General features: G+C 56.2%; 7 protein-coding genes across 7 annotated transcripts; 2 read left to right on the top strand and 5 right to left on the bottom strand.

The window, feature by feature from the left end:
• Window positions 1-1,014: 1,014 nt before the first annotated feature.
• On the bottom strand, window positions 1,015-2,413 carry BCV69DRAFT_277969 (hypothetical protein; the record flags this gene model as incomplete). The annotated part of the gene is made up of 4 exons (XM_025491185.1): window positions 1,015-1,111; window positions 1,185-1,882; window positions 1,965-2,020; window positions 2,098-2,413. The coding sequence occupies 4 exons, from the start codon at window positions 2,411-2,413 to the stop codon at window positions 1,015-1,017; spliced, it is 1,167 nt and encodes a 388-aa protein (XP_025346822.1).
• A 469-nt stretch (window positions 2,414-2,882) lies between these two features.
• Window positions 2,883-4,891, bottom strand: BCV69DRAFT_27702 (hypothetical protein). The gene is made up of 2 exons (XM_025491132.1): window positions 3,041-4,891; window positions 2,883-2,930 (listed from the first exon to the last, which is right to left on the bottom strand). Exon 1 carries the CDS (start codon window positions 4,740-4,742, stop codon window positions 3,351-3,353), a length of 1,392 nt encoding a protein of 463 aa, XP_025346821.1. The 5' UTR covers window positions 4,743-4,891; the 3' UTR covers window positions 2,883-2,930; window positions 3,041-3,350.
• A 149-nt stretch (window positions 4,892-5,040) lies between these two features.
• BCV69DRAFT_277967 (hypothetical protein) lies at window positions 5,041-6,386 on the bottom strand (the record flags this gene model as incomplete). Its single annotated transcript, XM_025491184.1, has 3 exons — window positions 5,041-5,393; window positions 5,473-5,973; window positions 6,050-6,386. The coding sequence occupies 3 exons, from the start codon at window positions 6,384-6,386 to the stop codon at window positions 5,041-5,043; spliced, it is 1,191 nt and encodes a 396-aa protein (XP_025346820.1).
• Window positions 6,387-6,665: 279 nt separating this feature from the next.
• BCV69DRAFT_27638 (hypothetical protein) lies at window positions 6,666-7,793 on the top strand. Its single transcript, XM_025491108.1, has one exon. The coding sequence runs from the start codon at window positions 6,946-6,948 to the stop codon at window positions 7,693-7,695; it is 750 nt and encodes a 249-aa protein (XP_025346819.1). The 5' UTR covers window positions 6,666-6,945; the 3' UTR covers window positions 7,696-7,793.
• Window positions 7,794-8,661, top strand: BCV69DRAFT_27654 (hypothetical protein). The gene has a single exon (XM_025491114.1). It carries the CDS (start codon window positions 7,892-7,894, stop codon window positions 8,540-8,542), a length of 651 nt encoding a protein of 216 aa, XP_025346818.1. The 5' UTR covers window positions 7,794-7,891; the 3' UTR covers window positions 8,543-8,661.
• A 5-nt stretch (window positions 8,662-8,666) lies between these two features.
• BCV69DRAFT_313411 (putative SMC3) lies at window positions 8,667-13,013 on the bottom strand. Its single transcript, XM_025495027.1, has 4 exons — window positions 12,842-13,013; window positions 12,711-12,769; window positions 11,578-12,603; window positions 8,667-11,501 (listed from the first exon to the last, which is right to left on the bottom strand). Exons 1-4 carry the CDS (start codon window positions 12,851-12,853, stop codon window positions 8,780-8,782), a joined length of 3,819 nt encoding a protein of 1,272 aa, XP_025346817.1. The 5' UTR covers window positions 12,854-13,013; the 3' UTR covers window positions 8,667-8,779.
• Window positions 13,014-13,366: 353 nt separating this feature from the next.
• Window positions 13,367-13,811, bottom strand: BCV69DRAFT_27720 (hypothetical protein). The gene has a single exon (XM_025491141.1). The coding sequence runs from the start codon at window positions 13,767-13,769 to the stop codon at window positions 13,497-13,499; it is 273 nt and encodes a 90-aa protein (XP_025346816.1). The 5' UTR covers window positions 13,770-13,811; the 3' UTR covers window positions 13,367-13,496.
• Window positions 13,812-14,180: the final 369 nt, after the last annotated feature.

The following is a 14,180-nucleotide window of genomic DNA, read 5'->3' as shown; positions in this document are numbered from 1 at the left end:
CTCTCGGCGCACTTGCCGCTTCTTTAGCCGCTGTCCATGGTCTCACCCGACGCAGGCAACAGGAAGCGAACGTGCTGGTATCCAGGAAGCGGTGCGTGGAGCGGAGCAACTCCCCGTGCCTCTTCTCCGCTGCCTGATTGATTGTCTGGCGGAGTTCGACCCCGCTTGTCTTGCTCCTTCGGGCAAGTCGCCGAGCTGCTCCGACGTGCGCCTACTTCTGGTGCAACTCCTCTCAGACCTCGTCCAGCACGAGGGGCTTCAGCGTCACAAAGTACCACACGTTCTTCTTGAGACTACATCATCAAAGCACTTCGTCGCTACCTTTCTGACAACGGAGCAGGACCGCGTGGCGTGAGAAAACGCTAGGAGACGATCAGGGGCTGACATGGGAAGCGAGGCGCAGGTACAGCTCTTCAAGATCTAGCTAGAAATTGAAAGCAGGTACGCACCGAGGCTGACAGGGACCACGCACCTGAAAAGATCACGGCATGCAGCAGTACCTCTTTCAGAACCAGATTGTGGCCCCCCGTCGTCGCCAAGCAGCTCGATTGGTACCGAGACGGCAGGAGGACCTTGCCGTGGCCCGGCAGGGCCCCACGTGCGCCCCTGCTGCCAACCTCATCTGCACGGTGCCTCGGTGGAGCGCCATCGACACCACCCCACCACCGCCGACCATCGCTTGCTCTTTGTACTTCCTGACAGCCCCCGTCTGAGCCTCGTCCTACTTGTTCGCTCTCGCGTGGCTCACAGCTCAGTAGTATCAGCTCGGACCTCCAGCCAGCTGAGTGGGGAGAATAGTGACAATTTCGAAACAGATGAACATGAGCACGGGGCACGCGGCCGATGATGCACCAGGCAACTTCGGCCTCTCGGGACAAGCCTGGGTGGAAATCTACAGCACAAGGCCTAAGGATGGGGAACACAAGGAATTTATGAGGCAAGGACGGCAATGTAGTGGGAAATGCTTCCGGGCGCAGCGAAGGACCTTCTTCGCCGGTCTCACGGGACGAACTACTACGCCCAGTCGCGTACGCCGAAGCCGATCTTGGGGGATCCTGGAGAAAAGCCGAACATTACATTGTACGAAGCGAAGACGGGCAATCCCAAAGAGCTGCGACAGCATGAACGACGAAGGATGTCAGTAAGGAGTCAAGGTCCGGAATGCATCCTCCAAGCGTACTCACAAGGGCGTGGGGTAAGGTCCCTGCTCGGTTCCCCTGACAACATACAAGCACTCCTTGGGATTAGCTTTTGGGATAGCAGTCATGCGTGATGGGATCTGTAGTCGACCTCCTTCGAAGTCGATGGTCAAGTCCGCTTGAGGCCTCTTGGAGCAGTCGAATTTAGCGACGATGTTACCACGACCATCGTTGTCAGCCGTCAAGCCCGCCTTTTTGATCAGATCCTCAGCCACCTGAGGAGGTACAGTGATCCAAGGACTGGTGGTGACAAAGTCAGCTAGTCCCGTGTGGCCACCGATGGTCGCTGTAAGAGCCCAGTGAGTCTTCTGACTGGATGACCAGGCCGTCGGGATAGCCGGATTGGGGCTGGGGATCTCCGCGCCCAAGACAAGCTGGCTGGCAGAGCCATGCCTCATGGCAATGGAGAAGATGGGCTTGGCCCAAAGACCAGCTTTGGCCACTTGCTCCAAAAAGTTAGTCGAGCTCTCTGGCTTTCCATTGAAGGTGGGGCCCCTGAGGCCAAAGCCGAGGTCACCGACGGGACCTCTGCCGCCCTTGTTTGGCTCGCTTTCGTAGACCATGTTGAAGTTCTTCAAAGTGGTCTTGCCGAGGGAGAAGCTGCCTACGGTGACCTCTTGAGCGAGGGAGTGGTAGTCGTTAGCTGAGGGAGGGCCGTTGAGCTTCGTGTGTGGGTCCTTGTTCTGCGCAAGGCAACGGAAAAAGAGCGTTCAGCAAGGGGCCACTTATCCACAATCACTACGTTGCGACTATCAAGAGACTTACCGGAGTCCACGCTCCTGAAGCGGCTTGCACATTGTACCCTGTGGTAATATCGGTACCTGAGGTTGATGCAGCAGACGAGGTGGAGTGTTACTGCCATCCTTTGGGCCTCCTGCATCAGTATCCTCCAACTCACCAGTCTGGAGCGCGTACGTGTAGGGCTTGCCATTAATGGCGACTTGTACCGACAAGGTGGAGAAGTCAAAAGGAACAGTCTCGGTGCTTCCTCGGCGAGCCAAGCTTGAATTGGTCTCGAGGCCGGCCGTCAGAACCAAGGGAAGGGTGTAGACGCCTTCGCGCTCCTCTACAGCCGCTATAGGTCCGTCTCGGCTAGCGAGCAAGACTGGCTTGGCAGGTGTGGGAGCACGCCTGGCGACGGTGAATTGACCGTTGCATGAGGACGCCATCAAGGCGACAGCCACGATGCTTAGGAGGGTAGAGAATGTAGACATGGTGGTTGTGAAGTATGTTTGGGATGGTGTGTGCTTCTCGGCAAGATCTTCCAGACTGGTCGGGTATTTGTACTTCTCCCGATTGCATTCCCGCTGGTTCGAGGGAACCATAATTAGTTCGAGAGACAAGGCACAAGGCACAAGGTACCAGGCACCGATGGGCCGCAGAAAGAAGCTTGGTTGGAATGAACGAACGGGGCATGCAGGGCGCCCGGAAGAGACTTTGCTGCTTGCTCCGGGGCTCTCTTCAGGTGCCGGTCCTCTGGTTCAGGACTCCTTGCCTTCCCTTACTTCTAAGTGCATATCCAGATCGATGGGTCAGGCAGGGTAAGGCGTCACTCCATGGCTGCAGGGCTTCTCGTCAGGTACCGTTCATTTGGTTCAGGGCTTCCTCCTGCGTGCCTGAATCTTTATTGGGTTTCTAGAACGATGAGCTACGCCTTACCAGGACTCGCCACATGGCTGCAGGGTTCTTCATCAGGTACGGCCCAATTGGTTCAAGAGCTACCTCGCGTCCCTGAATTATTATTGCGTAACCAGAAGGATGGGTCCGCCTTACCAGGTATCGTCACCCCACTCGACGGCCGTGCGCATGCCTGCTAGCCTCTTCGGCATCGTCGCTGTCGCCTGCTCTTGGCGAAGTCCTTGTGCAATGGTCAAATCACAGTCGCCAGCAAGCTTTGGTCACACGAAGAAAGCATTCTGATGAAGGGAAAGTGGGCTCGGTCATTAATTTCAGGGGCAAATGGAAGGTGACAAATTTGGAGGGGACAAGTTTCGCAGAGCAAAGACACTGTCGACTGATGAAATCTCGGAATACAGCGGAAAGGAGCAAGCGCCGAGGCGCACGGGCCACCAAAAGGCGATATGACGCGAAGTCAGGCGTTGGGACCTTCCTCCTGCGGCAAAAACGACTGTATCGTACTATTGACAGCCTCTACTTGGTCAGACCGTATACCCCAATCATAGGTCGGCTTGGGGTAAAGTCAAACGACAAATCAAAATTGGCGTACACGAGCAGTCCCAGAGAGTAAGGTGTAGGGTAGTCACCCTGCTCCATGCCCTTGATGATGTACAAGCATCCATCGCCCTTGTCGTTGGGGTAGTATTGAGACTCGGATACGAACTTCATGCGTCCTCCCTGGAGCTTGACGTACAGATCAGGAAGCGTCTGCTTGCAGTCGGTGGTAGCATAGATGTTGCCGTCCTTGTCCTTCTGGGGACTAAGACCAGCTTGCTTGATGAGATCGACGGCGACATCAACGGGCACCACGATGCCGTCGGTGGTAGTGGTGAAGTCAGCCATACCCTTGTGGCCGCCGATCTCGACGTTCAGAGCCCACGAGTTCTTCTGGCTAGGAGACCAGAAGCTGTCCTTGGGTGCGTCGCCGAGTACGAGGATAGAAGGTTTGTCATTAGCCCGGTTCAACTGCACGGAGAAGATGTTCTTGGGCCAGGCCTTGGTGTTGTGGACGCGTGTCAAGAATCCTGGAGCCTCGAAGCTCTTCCAAGCAGATGAGCCTGAAAGTCCAAAGCCGAAATTTCCAACAGGACGTCCAGGAGGAGATTTGGCGATGGGCTCCTCGTACAAAAGCGTCATGTCCTTCAAGGTCGTCTTGCCAAGGGAGACAGTGTCGACCTTGTACTGCTCGGCGGTCTTCTTGTAGACGTTGGTGACTGTGGGGCCGCTGGTGTGAGCTCCCTTGTCCTTGGTAGGATTCCAAGCATGGGCATCATCCTTGATGTTGTAACCCATGACGGCGTCGCTGTTACCGATGAATTCGTAGACGTAGGGCTTGCCGTTGATCTGCACCTCAATACCAAAGGTGTCAAAGTTGATGTGGACACTCTCAGCCTTGGCGCCTCTTCGCTGTAGGACCTTGCTGGCGTCACTGCTCTGGCTTGACATCCGGACCAAAGGAAGGTGCATGACACCATCTTCAACCTCCCTTTCGGTCAAGAGACTCCTGGCAGCGTTGGGCGAGCGGCTGACCATGACAGGCTGGGGAGGACCCCTGGCGACTTCGAAACGCGCATTGGTCGTTGCAGCGGCTAGGGACAAGGTGATGGCGACGAGGCTGGTGAGTTGACGAAAAGAAGGCATGATGGTCAAATGAGTGTTGATGGGGAGGGGGCGTGAGGAGAAGACGATGAGGAGCAGGAGGGAGACCGTCGGTGGCAACTCTCGCTTATATGCTGGTTTTGTTGGTGCTGCAGGCCGAACGACGGGAGTGCCCCTTGTCTGCAATTCGCAGCCGACGCGGCGCGGCGGCAGGCAGGCAGCGGGAGAGAGGTGGGAAAGACCGTTCAGGCACAAGGTACCGATCATGTTTGTACCTCGTTCGGGGTTGTAGCTGTATAAGCGTCTCTACAGCCCTCGGGCCGGGAGAATATTGCTAAGACGGCATCGGCTCCCGCTGTTGACACCGACGCCTCCACTCAGGGACGCAAGAAAATCAGGGCCCAGGGCGCGGCCGTTCACTGCATTCTCGGAGCATTCTTTCGACAAGGCACAAAAGGCTTGGCATTGATAAGGTGAAAGGACAGCGAGGCATAGCAAAGGAGCGTAGGGAAGAGGGAACGTTGTCTGAAGAGCGTATGGCGTATTCTACGACCAGTGACCTCTTTTAGGCGCGAACAAAGCCCACTCTGGGCTTGCCAGAGGTGAAGTCGAAGTTAACGTTGTAATTGTAGAAGACGATCATGCCGAAGGTGTAAGGCGTAGGGTAGTCGCCCTGCTCAACGCCTTTGATGATGTAAGTGCACTGGTTGCCGTCTGGGTCGTCCCTGACAGCACCATAGTCCGAGGTGAAGAGAAGAGACCCGCCGTCGAGGTCGATCTTGGTGTCGCCAATCTGCTTGTCACAGTCGAGCTTGCCAACGGTCTCGCCGTCTTTGTTCTTCTCGGGCGTGAGACCGACCTTTTTGATGAGCTCGGTAGCCACATCAGGGGGAGCGATGATGAAGTGCGTGTTCGTAGCTGGGAAACACGACGATCAGAACGATGTGGGGTCAGCAGGGCCTTCCATCGTCCTGACGTTGTTTACCTCTCGACTCACCGAGGTCAGCGATGCCCCTGTGTCCGTTGAAAGACACATTAACAGCCCATCGGTTCTTCTGGCTGGACTGCCAGAAGGGCTTGGCACCTTTAGCCCCCTGACTCTCAGCGCCCAAGATCAGTTCGCTCTGCTTTGCATCAGGGCGGTGCAGGGCTAGAGAGAAGATGGGCTTGGCCCAAGCTTTTGCTTCGTAGATCGTCTTGAGCATACTGGAAGCAGCCGTGTTGCGGAAAGCAGTCGATCCTGGGAGACCAAGTCCTAGGTCGCCGACGGGCTCGCCCTTGTCATTTGCACTAGCCGGGTCTCCGTACAGAACGCCGATGTTATGAAGGGTGCTGTTACCGATGGACACGTCAGAGACCTTGTACTGAGCCGCGGTTCCGCCGACGGTGCTAGTGACTTTGGGTCCGTTGGTAGTTGCCTTCTTGAGTTTCAGGTCAGCCGCGGGGTTCCAAGCACTGGCATCATCTTTGACATTCATGGCAATGATGAGGTCGGAGTCTGACGGGGATGAGAAGAGACGAACACGTCAGATGACAGCCACCTCATACACGTCGAGTGTACGATGCCAACTCACGGGTCAGGACATTGTAAGGGTACTTCTTTCCGTTGATGCCAAGCTCAATGGCAAAGGTGTCAATGTCTACATCGACTGACTGTGCGCCTCGTCGGAGGAGGGTGTTGTTGGTGAAGGTGGTTCCGGTTCGCCTGACGAGAGGAATGCTATAGACACCACCTTGTTCGATGTTGCGCTCCTCAAGACCGCTGGCAGAGAAGGCACGTGCCACAGCAGCATGGGCTTCTCTGTCAGAAGCTGAATCACGCTTCACCAGGTCCATTCGAGCATCGCCAGATGCAACGCTCAGCGTCAGAGCGAGCGTGACAAGGTGCAAAAGGTTCGAGAAAGAGGGCATACTGGGGAAGGGTGGAGGTGGGAGGGTCTGGGGGAGGAGCAAAAGAATGGCAGCTGGGGAGAAGAGGCTTCCACGATGATCGTCGTGTCACCCTTATACTGTCGCCCAGTTCGCCAAGGGACGCCACTATAACCCTGTATGCGGAACCGGATTGTGTCCCTCCCCTGACGCGGCTTCATATCGACGTACGCCAATGCAGGGACGGGAGTGAGACTCAGGGGACTCAGGGGCACTGGTAAGCGCCTTGGAGGCTGGAAAAGAGGTGCCAGCAACAACATCTTCGCTGGAGGTGTCTCTTTGCTTTCACTCAGCGTCACGTGAGTGACTCGCGCTCCGAGCGACTCATCGACGCGTCAACCGTTGCGCAATTGCTCTCCACACCTTTGCAAAGCGAGAACATGCTTGCCTCGACCTAAGTCCAGTCGTTGCTAAGCCTGCTATTCTATGGCAATGGTATTTTCCAGAGCATTTTGGAGAGGTATTTGAGGTTGTTCGCCTCCTTTTCATTCTAGTAATCCCACAATTCTCGAGGACTGGCTCCCTGAGACCCTCAGCCCCAATGCAAGCCCACCGTGTCTTCTCTGAGAGTATTTCACGGCTCATATGGGCTTGTCTGCTCTTCTTCGCCTTAGTATCCATGAACGCACCTTACCTGGTACGTGCCGGGCGAGTGGTCCCGCGAGCTCGCCTGACAGACCTTACGGAACATGCCTCACCGTCAGGTACCAAGCCCGGGATCACGTCATGGTCCTCCTCCTCTTCGGCGGCCAGTTCTCCTTCTTCCTCTCCCAAGCGTCCCAATCAAATTCCGCTCGGCAAACCTTCCGGAAAAGTGACTTCCTCAATCACCAAGATTCCTCCCGGCACAGGCGCCTGGACTAGCGATCCGACTCTCGCAGACAAGGTATTTAGGACCAATTCTGCCCAATTCCGGGACATGATGACGCACGGCATCGCCATGACACCCGTCAGAACTGCACCGGTGTCGAAGAAGGGCAAAGAGATCATCCAAGGACCTCCTCCCCCCTCTTCGCCTCCGATGACTTGGAAGCAAAGGCAACAAATGATGTCAGCAGCAGCAGCAGCGGCGGCACGTAGGCCTGTACTGCCGCTGGAGCAACTCAAGAAACAGCGCAATCCTCGTGGCCCAGCGAGCGGTACGCGCAACAGAGTCATTGCGGATTGTGCTCAGAGCGTTGGTTCGGGAGTCGGAAGTTTGTGGAGAGCAATTGCGGGGTGTTTCAAGGGCAGTGGCAAGAGGAAGTTAGGTCGTCGATACCAGGCTGTTGCTCGGCAGTGGAGCCCCTGAGTTACCTCTCTCCTTTGCCCGCAATGAAGCAGTGCTTTGCCTCCTCGCACTCACCTGAGAGCTTCATCAAATCGAGTTCAAAAACAACTTGCAGCTTCTCAAATCCCTGACTCGATATCTCTGATCCCTCAGCTGCTTTCTTCAACAGAATCAAAGTTGTCTATGCAGAGGACTGGCTCCTCTTGAATACCATTCGATGCTACCTTCTTGCCTCTCCCTCGCCACCAAAGCGTTGCTCCTCACATGCACTCTTCTGCTTCTCAGCTCTTCAGCATGTCTCAACTTCATCTCTAGCGTACAAGCCTCGCCAACTTCCACACTGACTCCTATACCGAATCCCTTCCCGAAGTCGCTGCCAGAGCAAACCAACTACGCCTCAACCTCAGGCACCAAACCCGTGCCTGAAGTGCCATACCTGTACAGCTGGTCCTCCGGGTCCTCCAGTCCCTCTTCTCCCTCATCTAAAGAGAAGAAGAGTCCAACCGCTCCTCCCAAGGTAGGCAGACTAGGCAGTCCGCCTATGAGCGAGCGACCCTTCAAGTACATCGACCTGACCGAGTTCCGGCACAAGCTCTACCAGCCTCCGCTCCCGGAGCATCAGCGCCCCAAAAAGAACAGGGCGAATGCTCCTTGGAAGAAGGCAAAGGGAGTGCTGGAGGGACCTTCTCCTGCACCAGCTTCGCCGGGGAGGAAGGAGAAGCTAAAGGCGGTACCGGCTCGTTTGCTTGAGGGGGATGTGAGGGAGGAGAAGCCCGAGATGCCTGTGGGCAAGAATGTGGGAAAGACCCGGGGAGGTGTATGGAGGAAGATGAGTTGGTGCTTGGGAGGCTGTGGCAAGAAGGCGTAAGCTTTAGGCTACCCTGAAGCCAATGTTGTGGGTTGCACAGTGCTCACGATGTCGGCTCCTTTGGTCTTGTAGCCCGTTGCTGTGAACCTCTTTCAATCCCTGGGCTGGCTCTCATGCGAAGTGTAGCGAGGACTATTGGTATTGATACACACGAAAGGAACGAGAGACTCTCTGACAAAGCTACTGGCACAAACTTCACTTTCGACCCAAAACCTCACTTCGAGTAGACTAGCGCGCCTAGACTGCCGCCGCGGCGGCCTCGACGAAGCTATTCGCCTCGTCCTTGGAGATGCTCCTTACGCTCGAGATCTTCTGCGCATTGAACAGCACTCCGTAGCACTTTTCCGCCACTGCCACCATCTCCGGCCTGAAAGTCGTAGTGATGAATTGAGCATTCGCACTCAGCTCTTCGATCATTCCCGCCACCGAGGTTCGGTACTGGGCGTCGAGATTGGCGTCGATCTCGTCAAAGAGGTAGAAGGGTGCCGGATCGCACTTTTGGATCGCAAAGACGGTAGCGAGTGCCACGAGGGACTTTTGACCGCCGGAGAGCTGCTGAATACGAAGACCCTCGTCGGACTTTGAGTTGAAGGAGACTTTGATAGAGATGCCAGTGTAGTGATCGATGGCGGTTGATGCGGCAGCGGTCTTGCTCTTGGCCTTGGTTGCTGCTGCTGTTACCTTCTTGCCCTTGGCGCCCTTCTTGCCAGCAGCGGCGGTCTTTCTGCCACCGCGACCTCCACGTCCTCGTCGAGGTGTCGCTTCTTCCTCCATCTCCTCGTCGGAGAGCTCAGACTCTTCCTGGGCCTCTTCTTCCTCGCTATCAACGTCCATCTCTTCCTCTTCGTCCGGGCCCTCCTCGTCGATGCGCTTCTGCATGATTAGCTTGCCCCTTCCAGCAGGCACCAGCCTAGCAAAGACTTCCTCAAAGTTCTTCGAAACCTGCTTGAAGGTCCTCTCGATGGCCTCGTCTTTCCTCTGGTCAAGCACCTCAATCAGCTCCTGGATGGACTCGGCAGATTTTTCAAGCTCGCTCTGCCTCTGCGTGAGCTGATCACGCTGCTTGGTGAAATTATTGTACTGCTCGACGGCCTTCTTGTTGACGTGCGAATAGTCCTTCAGCGCATCATTGACCTTGTGCAGCTTCTTCACCAGCCGGTCCATGCTCGTGCTGAGATACTTTTCGAAAGCCTCTTCCGGCAGAACACCGAGATCTCTGATATGGGCATTGCACTTGTCCTTCTGCTCGAGGAACCTCTGACGCTTTGACATGTAGCGGTCGATGTTCTTCTGCTGCTTCTCGATCGCCCTGGCTGTCTCCAGTTGCGCAGCGTAGACCTTGTCGTGCGACTCTTGCAGCTCTTGAATGCGCTTGCCCAGATTGTCAAGCTCTGCTTCGAGATTTGACAAAGCAGTCTTGCGCTCATCGTGCTGCTTCTTGAGTCGATTCAACTCACTCCTGCGAGCGGTCGAGCTGGCTTCGCCGGTAGTGACAGCGCGACTTCCGCCCACGTTGACAGCCTCGCCGAGATCCTCAAGCTGAGATTGCAGGATATCCCTCTCCCTCTTTAATTGTTCGTCAAGGTCAATCTCGAGGTCGTTCTTGGACTTGGTCAGCTCGGCAACCCTGGCGGACAGATCGGCGACTTCCTTGCCCAGAGCGTCTTCCTGAGCATACAGCTGATCACGCTCAGCTTGCTCGGCAGGTGTGAGACCCTGTCGCATCTCCGTACCGAGCTCTTGCTCTAGAGCCTCCCTCTCAGCAACGGCCGCCTTGACATTCCTTTGCAATGTTGTTAGCTCTCGTTGGACGATGGCTAGGTCCCGCCTTGCGTCCTGTTCCTCACTCCTGAGCCATTGCAGCTCCTCGAGCAGAGGAGCTCTGCTGTTGGCAGCTTGATAGATGCGAGCTTCGAGGGACTGAACCTCACCTGTGAGGGTGGTGATCTCTTGCTCGAGCTGCAGAGTGGTCTCTCTGACTTCCTTTAGCCTGTCGGCATCTCCTTTGAGCAAGTCTTGCCACTTGGTCACATCGCGGATCGAGTCCAGCCGAGATCGTCGAGGATCGTGGTAACCTCCAGTGAGCGCACCCCGCTTCTCCACCTTGTCACCGTCGAGGGTGATCGTGTTCACTCCATGACTACGCACATAAGCGCTGGCGACGTCAAGCTCGGAGCAGACCAACATGGAACCGAAGACTTGCTTCATGGCGGGAGTGAAGCGGGCATCGTACTGCAGCTTGTTGATGAGTGGGATTGCATCAGTAGCAGTCGGAAATGTCTGCTGCTTGGGCTTCAGACGGTTGAGAGGCATAAAGGTCACCCGACCACCGCGCTGCTCGTCTTTCATCAGGGCAAGGATTCTACTGGCGGTCTCATCGTTGTCGACCACGATGTGGAAGAGACTCGTGTTGGCAGTGACTTCTGCTGCTGTCTGATATCGATCGTCCACAGTGAAGAGCTTGTAAAGAGGTCCATGGTAGCCCTGAACATCGTGTGCCTTGACGACTTGCATCACAGAGTTGAGACCTTGCGATGTAGTCTTGTCCATAGTCGCTGCCAGCTTGCGGTTGGCGAGGTTGAATTGTTCCTCGGCGTAGGCAGTGGAGGACATCAGCTTGGTCTCCTCCTTGAACAGCTCTTTGCGCTGTTCGCTGAGCTCATCTCGCCTCGCCTTCTTGGTCGTCCAAGTTGCCAGGCCCTCGTCCTTTGTCCGTTTCCTCTGCTCGAGGGCAGCCTCCTTGGTCTGAACAGTCTCTTCGATCTCTTGCACTCTCGCTTCCGCTCGCTCTTGGGCGGCCGTTACTTCAGTCAGGCGAGAGCTCTGAGCAGCCTCGAAAGACTGCAGCTCTTCAATCTGCTGCGAAAGCGCCTCGTCTCGCTCAGCCTGATTTCGGAATTGAGCCGATCGTCCACCTTTGGCAATGATGAAGGCCAGGCGTGACTTGACCGTCTCCAGTCTATCTCACAGGCAGAAGAAGGAAGATGTCTCAGCCTTCTACTCACGCCTACTGCTATATCGGTTGCTTCACTCACCGCTCTCGAGCCTCATCCAGGCTGTCAGTCCTCTCTTGCCAATCAGGAACGACGCTCATGAGCTCACTCTCTTTCTCTGAGATCTCAGCCTCGACTTCGTCGAGCCTCTGCTGCAAATCCTCCCTCCTCTCTTGTGTCCTCTCTCCGCTTTCTTCATCGTCCCGCACCTGGGCATCTAGCTGGGCTACTGCCCGAGACAGCTCTCTTCGTTCCGCAACCAGGGTGTCCTTGGCGAGCTGCTGCTGTGTCTGCGCCTGCTTTGTCTCTGATAGGTCTGCCTCGAGCTTCGCCAGCTCCTTCTCCCTGTCCCGGAATTCGGTGCGACGAGCTGCAGACGTCCCAGCGTCATTGTTGCGATGCTCCTCGAGCTCGTCCAGAAGAGCGGTGACGTCTGCCATCTCACGCTGGTAGATTGCGTACTCGAGACATCGGCGATCTTTGTCCTTTTCGTAGTACGTCTTGAGCTCTTCCTTCTCTTCATCGAGCTCCGAGAGTCGCTCTTCGATGTAGGTCAGAAGGTCCTCAATCTTTGCTCGCTTCGAGTCCGTGTCTGTCATGATCTTGAGCGACTCGGTACGGCGCTGTTCGTAGACTCTTGTTCCTGCCACTTCCTTGAGAAGATTGAGACGCTCAGAGTCCTTGATGTTGGTGAGATGAGTGATCCTGCCCTGAGGTACAATGTAGTAGGGATTGCTCCTGGAGAAGCCCGCTGCTTCTAGAAGATTGGCTACATCTGCCTTGGAGGCGCTCCTTCTGTCGATGGAATACTCGTCCTTTTTGAGACCGATCGTCCTCCTCAGAATGACTTCAACGCCATTGGTAGGGAAGCGCCCATCGGCATTGTCAAAGACGATCTCTACAAAGGCAGAGAGAGTGGTTGAGGTGGAAGAGGAGGAATCGTGGAGGAGGGCCTGGCGCTCCTCTCTAGACATGGACACGTAGGCATCTGAGAGGACGAAGCGGATCGCAGAGAAAAAGTTCGACTTCCCGGAACCGTTGCGGCCAACGATGACATTGTTGCCGGGGCTGAGATGTGGTAGCGAGGCGTGGACAGCAGGTGAGAGTGTACATCGTCAGCAGGGGGCACAAACACGCCGAGTGTCCTTCATATGTGCACTAGTCTTCCGGCTCACCTGAAAGGATCAACAGCAATCTGGTCTCGGTAGCTCTTGAAGCCCTGAATCGTAATGGTCTGTGGAGAGGTGACAGAAGAAGGGTCTCAGCTTAGACCAGTGCAAGACTTGGCTGTAGCGATGGAACTCACCTTGATGTGCATATTGAGCAGCCAGGGAGGCGCCTGAAGCCTTGCTCACAGTGCTGAGGAGTGTTGTATCAAGTGACGATGTGCGAAGAACTTCTTGATGGAGATACGAGATGTGAGATGGACTCGCGAATGGCAAGCTAGCAAACGCAACGACGGAGCTCACACGTCCTGGCTGCTCAACGGAAAGCGAGACGCGTTGGACCCCTCAGAAGCGCGTACATGAGCTCCTCCGGTCCGGCTGTGTGGGACTTCGGAGCCGTGGGAGAAGCGTGGCAGAAGCAGCACCAGAAGCGGGGCGCGTGCGTGGGTGCGTGCGTGCCTGACCGGGTGGCGGACTTTGGCTTTTTCTATCGACGTGAGCGGGGCAAAAGTATCATAATGACCCCGAAGTGACATGGAGTTCGAAAAGACCCGCTTGGTCGGAATGCTGCGAGGGAATGGAAACTGCACGCCTGTCCAAGCTCACTCCCCTTGGGCTCTGGGGATGGCATGGACAGTATACGCAGGCTTTCAAAGTCAAAGTGGACCCTTTAGCAGGCTTTGCACTTGCCCGCTCTGGAAACCTTGTCGTCAGGCCCTGGAAGGACTCCTGCTTCCGGCCGGCTGAGATGAGATGAGGAGCTGGCGGGGGCGTGCGTACGTGTTGGCCATGCGTCTACAGCAAGGTGAATACTAGCGCAAAAACGCCACGGGCCGCGGCCCTCACGAATGGAAGCAAAGATCGTACTCTATAATCAAGACATCCTCTCACTCCGAATGCTGAGATGATGCTGAGCTTACACGATGAAGGGAGGGGTAGCGATCGCGGGGGAGGGGAGCTCGATGGCTGGCTCGGGCTGCTGCAGGTGAGCGGACAAGGTGGTACAGGGTCCGTATCGGCGTGGCTGAAGCGATTGGCGGCGGACTGGGTCTGGTGTATGAATGGCATTTCAGTCTCCCTCGAGAGTGTGTGTGCCCGAATGAGAGCAAGTAAAGGAAGGAGGGGTGCGATATGGTCCATCCTCATGGCTGCATCCGTCCTTGGCTCGGTCGGGCGAGATGGGCGGAGTTGAGATCAGGAGCCAGGAGAATAAGCGCGGCACAGGGGGGGGGGGGGGGGTGCGGGGTGCGGGATCTGCCTGTCGTTGGTCTGCCTGCCTGCCTGCCTGCCTGGCGTGCCCCCCCCCCCCAGGCGCAATGGCAAACAACACGGCGGCGGCTGCCTCTTCCCCCGCCGCCTCGCCTCGGACTTTGCATGAGCTGAGCCATGGTCCACACACCCGCACCACGACTTTCCTCCGATACCAGGCACCACCACACTACACTGCTTCCCACACCGACTTACGCCTCCCTCAGGCCT

Source organism: Pseudomicrostroma glucosiphilum (genome assembly GCF_003144135.1).
Source record: "Pseudomicrostroma glucosiphilum strain MCA 4718 unplaced genomic scaffold BCV69scaffold_10, whole genome shotgun sequence".
Classification (NCBI taxonomy): domain Eukaryota; kingdom Fungi; phylum Basidiomycota; class Exobasidiomycetes; order Microstromatales; family Microstromataceae; genus Microstroma; species Microstroma glucosiphilum.
The sequence above is the reverse complement of the archived record's forward strand: the minus strand, read 5'-3'. Positions and strand labels throughout refer to the sequence as shown.